At 38.1% G+C, this 12,574-nt stretch overlaps 1 protein-coding gene across 5 annotated transcripts in view; it reads left to right on the top strand.

The window, feature by feature from the left end:
• Positions 1–7,496, top strand: part of AKAP11 (A-kinase anchoring protein 11) — a 57,139-nt gene extending 49,643 nt beyond the window's left edge. For all 5 annotated transcript variants that reach the window (XM_080376817.1, XM_080376818.1, XM_080376821.1 and 2 more), the window contains one exon: positions 3,085–7,496. In XM_080376817.1, coding sequence (XP_080232943.1) covers positions 3,085–3,231 — 147 coding nt within the window. In that variant the 3' untranslated portion in view covers positions 3,232–7,496. The remainder of the gene's footprint in view (positions 1–3,084) is intronic.
• The last annotated feature ends 5,078 nt before the right edge of the window (positions 7,497–12,574 follow it).

Raw genomic sequence — 12,574 nt, 5'->3', positions numbered from 1 at the left:
GAATACTTTTCTCCCTTCCTGTTTTTTTTTTTTTGAAAGTGTTGAGTTTAATCCTTGTATTTACATGTTTCTTCCCTGTTATGGTTTATACGTGTCTTAACATGAAGAAGAAAATACTTCACTTTTTCTGTTCACACGTGCCTGGCCCAGCATTCTCTGAAGTTGTTTTGATTTGGATTAGTTGGGTTTAGTGACTACAATCATTCTGACCTTGTGAGTTTTTGCCATTTTTTGAAGATCTATCCATCTATTTCATGATTGTCGTATGTGAAGTGCCGTGTTGCAGATACTTGTGCAGAATGGTAATAGGACCCACAAGTGTTAATAGCAATCTCCTTTGTGTGTCTATATGAGAGAGAGACCTGTGTCTTACACTGCAGCGTAACACGGAAGACAAAAAACAGTTGGCAGGTGCTTCTTTTTCTGCCCTTGAGTCTCTCATTCTCCTGCAAGCTCTGACTTAGTAGATTGCAAAGTTTTGATGCTACTGTTTGAGCCAATGCCTGAAGACACACAGGAAAGATGTTACTAGCTGGCTGTGTGTCTGAACACCACTCTAGCTACCTTAATAAGAGAATATACTGAGAAGAGCACTCTGGAAAATAGCAGTGTCTATTATGTATGCACTCCTAAAAAATTACAATATTTTTCTACTTGACACTTCAGTCATAAGTTGGTACTGAGTTGACACCTAAAGATGAAACGTAAGACCTTCAGGCAGGCAGTACTCATGCAGTCCTGAAAATGTTACAACAGTTAATTGATTCACTTAGTTTTATAAATTAATTTTTAGTTCTCCAGATGCAGTTATGTTAAAATGAATTGAAATCCTGTTTACCCCCCAGAGGGCAGGAAAGGATTACCTCCTTTTTATTCCATGCCATTTCCCCGATGGAATGATCTCTGACCCAAACTTAAATTAGAAACAAGTCACTGTTCTGTCACTTGTAAAGCCAGACAAGCACCTCCAGAGGGCATTGCAGCCCAGCAGAAAATTAAACTGACCTCTGCACGCTGATCTCTCGCCAGCTGTGGGGTTTTGATCATCTCATAGGTACTTCGGTAAGTTACCTCTGTTACATGGGGGCTGAGCCTGGACTTCAGATCACATTGAAAACAGTAATTTTCACTGTAAACAGTTGGTGGGTTCTGGAAGGGAGGAACGGCTTGTGTTAAGTGATCACAGCAGGGTAATGAGCCATTGATGCGATGTGACTGTAAAAAGATAAAAATACTCCTAGTGTGGGTACCAGGCAAGGTATTATGCTGCAGCTGGGTATGAACTCTTACTTAAGGATAGACGTTATGCTTAGCAAGGCAGAAAGACGTTAAATGCCTATGTATGAAACCAAACAGTTGCTAGAACAAAAACCCGGTAACTTAGGATAGATAGTTCTTGGCATCTTTGGGAAGCCTGACAGCATGGATATACAAGTGCCTGGATTAAAAAAACACATGTTCAATTTTTAATCAGACTTTATCTAGCTGTGTTAGGATTCCTGGTGTCTGTTTTGAGTAAATTCCAGTATTTCAATTCTCTGACAGTAAGAAACAGAACAGTCAGCTAAAGAAATAGTGGGATTGAACTTTGAACTCTAAATTAAAATAGAAAGATTAGTGAAGCAAGGTGCCAACTCTGTCATCTTACCATGGTGGTATCTTCCTTTTTGGACAGGAGTTTAATACTGTATTTGCTGAAGTAGGTCTTTGGACATTAGCTTAGCCAGACTTTCCTCTGGCATATGAAAAATGTCTATTCTTTCAATAGACCATTACAAAAAACACCATTTACAAAATTGCCTGTTGTGGACTATAAAACTCTTACTTTCTGTGCTCTGTTTTAAAATTCATAGAAATAACTACAGCTTTCAGTCTCTCTTTAAGTAGACAAGACCTTTTTTTCACTGAGAAAAGTTTCAGTGTTCAGGATATATTGTACTCAAAATTAGACAGAATCTTTTTTGTTCATTCAAGTTAATTGTTTGCTCAAGATGTTGTTTTATATGTTTTTGTGCCCACATACTTTCTGTCAGTTCCATCACCTGCCTTGTTGCAATTGGAATATCACCTAGGTGAAGAAGTGGAGATTGTCTTCATTTTTTAGAAGAATTTCATATTTCAATCTGACAGGTGTCATAGAAGAAACGTTATGAATTTTTAATTTTGTAGTTGTGGAAGATATTTCACTGAACTCCATTTATGGGTTGTTTTAAACTTAATGTATAGAATGTCATGGTAGGGACTGTAAAAGGCAATAAAATTCTACAGTTCCAAAGAATAAGTAGGGTGCACTTCTAAATTGTGTTTGCTAAATGCAGCATTGATAGTTGTCCAGAAAGCTACAGAGCATAAAGTTTGTGTTGGTGCTGGGTTTTGTTCGGGTTTTTTAAAAGTAAAAGATTTTTTTTATTTCTAGGCAAACTGGCAAATTCATCTTTGTCTTGGGTAGACTTTCTTCCACATATAGCTGAGCTTGACACATAGGCATAGGAAGATCTGGGGTTTTTTTGGTGGTTTTTCTTTGTGCTTGGACCCTGGATTAAAAAAAAAAAATGTTTTTAGCTACACTGATCTCTGCTCCCAAGTGGTAGTTTAATTTAACCCTCACCTTTTCCTCCTCCCCAAGATGTTATAATTTCCCAATTCTGAAGACTGTTTTCATTGAGGGTAGCATCCGTGCCACTCAAACCACACTATATGTTGTGAAAGGAAAATCCACATCCTTTTATTAAGACTGAGTTTTGTCTGTTTTATATGTGCATTATTGGCATGGGAGGGGTGGCAGATGTCTTAATCTTGTGTTCAGAATTTCCTGTTTTCTGCAGTCGTGATGAACCACAGTCCTCATACCTGTGGCACCACATCATTTGAAAATGTTACTCCCTCCAGAAGAAAATTTTGTGAAAACTGCCTTTAAGAAAAGTGCCTGATTCTTGCAGAAGTTTTTGTTTTTGTACATGTGGGAATAATGATTAACTCATTACAACTGATCTCTTATGAGCTAATGTTTCAAGAATAACTTCTGTAACTGTTAATCAGGATGTGCCGGTCAAAATATTTTGTGTTCCCCTGTTTTCCCTTCAGCTTACCAGAAGACTGCGAGAAAGAGATTGGAAAGTTGGAGATCTCTTGCAAGCAGTGCTGAAATATTGTGAAATGATAGAGAAGGCATCTGATGGAGAGCAAGCTCTAAATAAGTCTTTGGTTGGTTGGCTTCTGGAAAATGTCTGAAAAATCCAAAGATGCAACACTCTTCACTTCATTCCTCTTTTGAAAGGCGATAGAAAGAACACAGATATGTAAAGTAAAATTCAACTAATGAATGTTCAGTTGTCAGCATTTAAAAGACTTTGAGGTGAAAGTCAAAATAGCTGTGCTGTGCTTTGTGATACTGTGCACATGGTATGTTTATTCAGTCTGTGATTGGTATTGTCCACCCACGCATAACTTGTACTTACTGCTGTGTTCAGACTGTTGAAATATTTATGAAAAAAATCCCTTGTCTATGATAGTAGTTCAGAAGAGACAGTCTCAGGCATGCTATTCATGATTCCTGCTGTGCCAGGATGCCTCTTTTTCCCATTTGTGTGTGCTGTATTCACAGTGGGACTAAGAGCACTGACATTCTGCAAAAATCTGTTCTGGAATACCTTGCAGCAGACAATGGAGAAAAGTAGTGACATTGGCCAGGTGTTATGTGCCCAAGGGCACCATTGCCAGGAAGAAAATTGTGACCTGCCCAAGTGGCCCCTTAATACAGTCCGGCCTCATAGTCGTCTTTATCAGGTTTAACTTTATGTGAGGATGAGAGAGTCTGCTCTGAAATCGAGGTCCAAATATATGTTCCCTTTTGTTGACTACTGTAGAGCTGCTAACTTCTGGTAGAAGAGCAGAGTGGGTAGCTGAGCATAATTTCACACACAGTTCTTCATCAAGGTTTCCTGAAGCTTGCCAGTTGAGTTTAAATTGCTAAATTTCTTACTGAAGCTTTTTGTATGCAGATACTTCTGTGATGCCAATTCTGTGTTGAAGAATTTGTGTATTAGTCTCTCACACAGACGTGTTGAAAGTAGCAGATAGATACTTCTGAGGATTTTGGCTGTCTTTTTGACTAGTCTAATTCTTTATTTCTTAGCCTCCATATATGAATTTTCTTTTCAGTCATAAAGAGAATTTTGTTACTCAGTGAGCACTTAAGCATTTAGCAAAGAAAGCCAATTAAAACATAAAGAGGAAATTTCTTTCAAATTGATTTTTCATTTTTTTCTTAACTACCTTCACAGAATTTTTTTAAAGGCACTTTTAATCAAGTCTTTTAGCAGTCTAATCAGGTTTTTCACCAGTGCTGCTGACTTGCCTTTGTGTCTGAAGAGGACTCTGGACCTTTATGTATTCTGTCATTTGAAAATGCTTTTTGGGGTTTATTTATACATTCTTTGAGAGAAAAAGGCACGTGCTGGTAATTACAAGGTTGCCACCTCAGAACTCGTATAACTTGCAAGAAAATCGTGGAGTCTTATTTATTTTGGATGAACAAAAGAATCTTAATAGCTTTTTCATAGAAAAATACACTGTTGATAGGGTGCACAAGTTTCTGATCCCAAACAAGGAGAGAGAAAGTCTCTAAATATATTAATGAATTTTAATGGTATATGTACAGTTCCTATTTCCCCTACACCCTAAATTACTATGAGGTGTCAGACTGGTAAACTCAAGAGCAGTCTCCTTGCAGTGTCTTTGTGTTTCACTAAGCCATTTTGGTGGTCTTTTTACAGAGATCTGGTTTGCTTTAGTCCTCATTTGTCTGGATTTCTGCCCTGGATCTTGCAAATTTCACCTTTCTGGCAGAGTTGAGGATTTTTAATGTTTTTGCATACACACATAGGTGCGTTCACACATGTGCATACACACATAGATACGCATGTGTATTTATATGTGTATAGGATCTCACAAATACGAATTCATAATGTAAATTTTTACCACCAACTTGAAATTCTGTAATGCTCATAGATTATTACCTCACTTCATATATGATTTCAGTGATTGAAAGATCTATATATGCCATGTGACAAGAAGACCAAGAACCATTAAAAGGTCTTTTCTTCGTAGGTAATATAATGCCAAGCATCAGGAATCATTTTTCTGTAGAGCCCAAAGTGTGTGCGTGTGTAAGTTATCTTAATTCCTGTCTTTGGAAGTTGGGGCTAGTAACAAATATTTTTGAAGAGTTGTACAAAAATTGTCTAGATTTTTTTTTTCTCTCCAACCCCCGCATACTCCTTTCTTTTTAAAAAAAGTTGACTTTTGAAATTGTTCCAGACAAACATTTGAAACCGTTCTCTGTAACATATTCCCTTTAACACAACAGTAATGTACTTGTACAAATTTACTATAAAATTGAAATGCCAAGAAAATAAAATACTAAAAACAGTGCCTCAGGACTGAATTTTGCTCTGGGGTTTGGACCCTTGAATTCTCACCAAGTGGAATTTGAAGACATGAGGATACAGTAGTAATAGTATGATGTTTCTGTACATGTCCAAAACAAAACTGAGAAAGATATTGAAGGCATTATAAATGTACAAAGGTGTACATTTGAAAAAAATCCAACAAAATGCCAGGAACAGCCATTTTTTAACTGATTTATTCAGTATGTTGGATTTTATAAAGTTGCTGAAGTGTTTTTTCTTTTTAATTACTTTTCTGGAGAAAGGCAGAAGATTGCACAATTCCCAACTATTACAACTAATTACAACTATTCAAAAAGTTAGTGGACAATAGTTGCACTAAAACCGATTTTTATAAATGGAATCTTCTTTTCAGACTGGATCAAATACATTACATAACTGTTGATCGGTATTATATTAAGGAAGAAATTAATTTATTGTATTAATAAGTAGCATAGTTTCCTAATTTATGTGAGAAGAATGTTCATTTTTACTTAAACAAAAAAGCAAACCCATTTTGTACACAAATTTTTTAAAATTTGTTCCTGGTTGACTTGATTTTTCTCTTTGGGTATCAGAATTGGAAAAGCATTTAACTAGCCTGGCAAAATTATTATAAGTTAATAATTTTAATAATAATTCGGAAACCTTACTTTGACTATGTCTAACTGGTGCTGTCTGCCATATTATTGAGAAAGCTGTTCTTTGCTAATGCTGGTCTAAAATTGTGCTATTACCGAGTTTATTTTAAACTCCTGACTGCAAATATAGAAGCGTGAATGAAAACTGTTAAAAACATGAAAGGCCACGTTTTGGTCCATTTAAAGCAGACAACTCTGCTTTATAAACAAACATAGTAAGGTGGAGTTTGTTTCATCCAGCTTTTTTTCTGTATGGGAAACCTGACTTGGTAATTTAATTGTTAAGTTGAGGAAAATACATCCAATGGTGTTACTGTTCCAGAGGATGGCCTGTATCAAACACTTCAGGAACACATTTGATGTTCTGAAAAAGGAAGTGTTCAGATGTTTTGTAAGATTCTCTAGAAAAAGCACTTTGAAAATAGTTCCTCTAGAAATTAACAATTAAAAGCGGCCATAATTTAAAACAAATGTAAACATTCAGAACAGGGTGCATAAATAATACAGAAGTATGCAGAAAGCCTTAAAATAAAAACCAAACAAAACTCAAACCCATATGCTAAAATTGAAGAGGACTTGCTGTCTCAAAATAAGGATGTGAAAAAGTAAGATAAGACAATGTACTTGAATGCAGTTTGTATAGCATCTTTGTTCTTGAGTTTTAAAAGATTGTGTAAGCTTTTTAAAAAGCAAACAAAACCCCAAAACCAGCAACCCACATTCCGAGACTAATTAGGTGTCTCAAAAATGGTATCAGATCTTAAATGTTACATTTTCTGATGTAACTTTGTCTGGGACCTTGTCTATAAAGAGCCACATCTTGTTGAAGATGGGAACACAGTAAGTAGTAAACACTGTCACCAGCGCAAAACCCTGTAGTTTTACACAGTTGATTTGCAAAGAAAAACACAGGATTCGGGAATGATTTTAGTGTAAGAATGTTGGCTTTTCAGCAAGAGCCACTACTGTTGCGCATTTACTGTACTTGAGCTCTGAAGGGGCAAGTACAGAGCCCAGCCACTGTAGTCACTTTATTTTATACCATCTTTGTACATTCCTGTTGTATAGCTGGAGTTGTAGTTTTAGAGGGCCTTTGTTCTGTTGTAATGTCTGAATAGTATTTAATACTAAAATTTATTATAATTTGCTGGAACTGCCGCTTATTTGTGCAGTGTTACAGTAATTCACAGCCTGGTTAGTGATGCAATTGTATACCAAAAGCAGTTTGAATAACTATAAATGTTTATGTAACTGTACTCAATGAATATGAAGGTCTTGTACTGTATAATGGTGATGAGTTTTGCCATTTTAGTAATTTAACTATATTCGGTTTTCAGATTATGAACTCCAGGTTGCACTAAGTTTGTCCTTGTTTTAGCAGTGGCTTAAAATAAAACATTTCACTGGCTTCAAGAGCACTGTCATTTCTTGTAAATTCATGGAATATTATTTTTCTTTTCAGCTAACACAACTAAGCTTGGTCTTGGTCAGTGGTTGTGTGAAGGCACTTGAAGAACGGTATAGTAAATAGTGCATCAGTAGATGGCATACTTCTTACAGAATTAAGTTGGTATCCAGGAAGAATGTGAGAACACTGTTTTACTGTCTTTGGTTGAAAGGTAAAGCCATAGTTCTGGTTACATGAAGTGTCGCATGGATTCTGTAAGGAGAAACTGGGCAAGAAATCCAGTCTAATATCAACACAAGTGGATGTAATGACCAGTGTACCTCAGTCTCATCTTGCCTGGAAGCTAGGTTAGGGCGGTTGGCTTGATATTTCCGTGTGGACTGGGACTGGTCTGTGGTACGTTGTACAGTATTTGGGGAATCGGCGTAAAAGCCAGCTTTAGTGTCTTCTGGGCAAATGCAAAAAGACGCTTGAATAACAATGAAAATGTTGTATGAAGTTTTATAGGCTTATTAAAAATTCTCAAGTGTTTTGGTATCTTCTGAAATCTACCAAACAGCATATTGTCAAGTACCCCAAAATAGTAATGCTGAGCGGAGATGTGCACAGATATGGTTTCTAAGATTTATAAGTACTGCTGTTGCAAACAGCTGTCTTAAAATTTTTTGATGTATATTTTGTGAATCTACTAATCTCAGCTGGGTTTCATTTCACGAATTAGGAAATTTGTGCTGAAGTTACTTTTAAACCAGTAAGCATGTGCAACTCTCCTTGATTCTTTATTTGTGCAGTGGTTGTTTAAAGGAGGTTTCCGTAGTGTTTATGAGATTACTTCCAAAAAGAGCATTCTTTGTTTCATTACTGTATCTGTGTCGGAGATTTTTTTTATTTGGCTAATGCCTCACATTCAATCCCATAGAAAATACACGTTAACTGAAGCAAGTAAACATTTAACTTTTTCTTCATTTTTTTTTTTTTAACAGCCAAAATAAGATGGGTGGTGAATTTGGGAACAACAACAAAAGATATTCTGTGAAGGGAAGGGAGAGTATATTCATGTGAAAGATCAGTCTGAGCTTTTTTCTTCCTGCCTGGACTTTATTTTTCTTTCTTTCAGCAGTCTGGTTCTGGCTGGCTTTATTCAACCACAGAACAGTATCCATGCACTTTGTTTAACCTTGGTGTATTAAATTGAGAGTTAAGTCTCCAGCTATTCTGTAGTCTTTGCCCAACATGTGTGCTACTCCATCCTCTGCTGCTGTTGCTTGGACCTTCCTCTCGCTTCATAGCCTGAGCTTCTGGTGTGACTGAATTCCATGCTGGTTACTGCTCTGAGCCTCTGATTGGAAGGTGGCTACGGAAAGTGAGTCATGCCAAGGCAGAAGAAATGTACCCAGAGCGCTAACCTTACTGAGTTATTGAGCACCAGATTAATCAAATGCTGTCTCTTCCCCTGCTGTTGAGGCAAACCACAAAGTGTGTGACTGCTTGGGGCAAGGAACTCACCGTGACAAACATGAGACCATGTCTGTGGTCAAGGTACTGGCGCTCTAGTCCATGACCACACAACACCTTTCCACAGGAATTGCAAAGATTGAAATTGGGGCCTTTGTGTAGTCAAAAAATATAGTTTGTCTTGCTTTCATTCCTCCAAAAGTTGTTGCTGCTTAGAGGACCATGAAGAACCTTTGTGTGTGTGTTTGGGGTTGGTTTGTTTTAGTTAAGAATGGGCAAAATAGAACACTTGTACAAGTCACTTGACTTGGTTTCCTGAAGTGCCCGTGCTTTGGCCAGGAATAAGATGAATATTGACAAAAGAAGTGTATTTTTTTCCTGCCATCTGCTCCTATAACCCACTTACTGCCAATCCTTTACTTTGTACAGCCTCCACCTTGTATAACTTCCAAGTCTCCTCCTACGCTTTCCTTGTGGCCGTTGCTGGTTTCGACTTATTTCTGACCCTTGTCCAGTCTTGTAGTATGGCTGTCGTGTTCTGCTTCTTTCTTGACCCTGCTCTGCTGTCCTGATGTGACTTCTGGCCTTCTCATTCTTGGCTGGTGGAAGTGGTTAGAAACCAGCAAGGGGAGTCTTAGCTGGGAGGCTATGGAATACGGCTTGCCTACCAGAAATCATCAAGCAGTGAAGAAGAGCAAAACTTGCTTTTGGCTGAGTTTTTCACTCCTGTAGGAAAGTAATCTGTGGTTGCTTTGGTTTGGAACACAAGTTATTGCTTGCAAAACCCTTACATTTTATGCTGATCTGAAAGTAACTTTTAAGCTGATACTGAAATAATGTAAATCTAACATACTATGTTATTCATATGGATGTATATTCAGTGTGCTGCATAACAGCGGCTTCCAGACACAGGCAGGGCAAAACTCACTCTTTTTGAAAGCTGGCAAAACCCCAGTTGTCTCACCTGCTTACATCTGGTCTTGGTTTAAATAGACAGTAACCTTTAATAACAAACAGTCAGTGTCTTGGTTTCTGCTAAAAACGTGTTTCATAATTATTGCCCTGTAATACTGTGTTCTGAGCAGATGTTGCAGCTGGATTGATTAACCACACAAAATCAAGCAGACTGTTCATGCTGCTACAAAAATCCTAACGCAGTATGGACAGAAATACAACAAAGAATCATCTCCTTATGCTGGAAGTCGTAGATTTAGAGGAGGTGCATAATGTTTGTCAAGGAAACTAGAATATGACTCTGTGGAAAACAAACTGTGAAAGAAGCTCATCAGAATTAAGTTGTTCAGAGAAACTATGTCAAGGGAAATGGCAATACTCAACTGGCCTGTTGAACAAAACTTTACATTATTTATATAGTATGTATCAGGGAAGAGTTAAGAGTTCACAGCTAAGTAAGTCTGTTGGAGTTAAAAGGCACTGGGCATAAGAGATGTTCCAAGCTAACTGTTGTGGGACTGTGCGTTGTTTAGCTAATATTTCTGTGGCAACAGTTCATACACGTTTTTTATGCTGTTAGTTTAGGAGGTTTGGAACTTGGCTTATTTCCTAATTTAATGCTGTAAACTATGACTTGAAGATCATATCTTCAGGGTGGTCAGAGTTATCAAAGGGTTAAGCCTGAGACATCCTGACAAGCCTAGTACATGCTGGCATCTTCAACAAAACCTCTTTTCCTGTGACTGCCTGAGAAAATAAAGAGGTGGGTGTTGGAAATTCCCCAAGGAGTCTGGAGGGCCCTCATCAGTATGATCAAAGTGCTTTTCAGAGACTTCTAGAGACATGGTTTCAGAGAAGGAGTAATGGTAATTTTTGTTTAAAATTACTTGGTGAGATTTTTCTTTTCCTCCTTCAAGTGTTGGAATGCCACTGCTTATGGCATATGCTCAGCTTGTAGTTTGTGCGTTTAAAATTTGACTTATTTTATTTTTCTCTGCATATTAGCTTGCCACAACTGTTAAGAGAAAATGCAAGTACAAAAAGAAGTCATCTGTGCTGCAGTCATGCAAATTACACTGGATGAGTGGTTTAGATTAATTAGGGAAATAATCGTTAATCTGAATACACTTCAGCAATGAGAAGGTTGGCTGTTGCCATTGTTCATTTTTAATTCTCTTTCTTAAAATGTGAACCTTTTTTCGATAATTAGATTGGAAGTGCACTAAAGCTAAAGCTGATGTAATTGTATCTAATTAACAAGGATAAAGAAAGCAAATGAACTGTGGTCATAACACAGGCTTGACCCTGGCAGCTCTCTTAATTTGAACATTAATTTCCTACCAACTGTCTTCTGTTCACATGTCCAATGTTCAAACACACAGTCATGTCATAAATTCAACATCTGTTTTTACATTTGCAGTTTCTACAGTCTTGGATTGTTGAGAAGAGTAAAGGTTGCGAAGATTTTCTTTCTTCTTGGTTGTGGTGTCCTTGCTGGGTAGAACTTTTTAGCCAGTCCACCTTCCCAGTCTAGCAACTTTGAGCAGGGGTTGTGGATTGCACTGACCCCCCACAGTATCCTTGGGACCTGCTCCCTGGAATTTCTCTGCCTTTTGCTTCTCTGACTTGGCTTTGATACTGCTTTCTGCTCCTAAAGGGTCTCCCAACTTCAGTTCCTGTACTCCAGACACCTCTCCGACCCCAAAGATGGTCTAATAACCTCAAAGAAGGTGAAATCTCCTTTGGGAAGAGTCAGTCTCAATCGGGGCATAGCAACCAGGAGAAGGCAAACAGCCAGCCCTCTGCTGCTCGGCCTCTCCCTTTCTGTTGAAAGGTGCACAGTGAACTGCCGCTAAACAAGACTCAGTCACATGGCTGATGAAAGTCAGCCTAACTTACTGTGTCAGAGGAGGGACAGACAAGATACATGAGACTTGAAGGACTGTATTTTAAGTTTGCCTGTGACCTGGGTTTGGTACCTACCTCTGCTGATGCCTTGCTTTGACCTGAGGCAAATTGTGCCCTTCCAGGGCCCTTGTACGTCCCCCTCTATAAAGTGGAACAACGGTCCCAAGCTCTTCTGAAGAGTTTTGAAATTTGAAGATGAGGAACACTCTTTGTATTTGCCAGTTCCCACAATAGTTAGCATTTTTCTTTTGCTCCCAAATACAGTTGAACAAATATTTTACGGCTTCATATTCTTTCATTTAATAAAGCTTGTAAATTGTGTGCCTCTTCAGGAAAATCCAGAAATCAGTCAGAGACTGTCCAAAATTGTTGCATGTAGAAAAGCCTTCATAATTTGGAAGCCAGTCACATTGTAAGGCAAGTACCTGACTTTGTTTTGGAAACATTTCAGTGGTGAGTCGTAGGGATGAAATGTCTCTCCCTGTTGGAGATGATGGCTTACCTTCAAGGTAGTAGCAAACCCATGGCTATGTGGCCAGAAAGTCTAGGAGTTCCCAGAGATAACAGGAGAAATGCAAGGATCTGAAATTCCATATGATGTTATCCCTCTTTGTGTCGTTTCTCCAAGGGCATGACATTGGCATAAAAGCCAGAGCAGTAAAGGCTGCACTGAGGTGCATGATGTCTAGAACGCTGCTTGACAGGAGTAAGGGAATTCTCTACACAGCTCTGACATGGGGCTCCAGGAAGGTCTTTCGAGT

This window comes from Falco punctatus (assembly GCF_963210335.1).
Source record: "Falco punctatus genome assembly, chromosome: 2".
NCBI lineage: Eukaryota > Metazoa > Chordata > Aves > Falconiformes > Falconidae > Falco > Falco punctatus.
The sequence above is the reverse complement of the archived record's forward strand: the minus strand, read 5'-3'. Positions and strand labels throughout refer to the sequence as shown.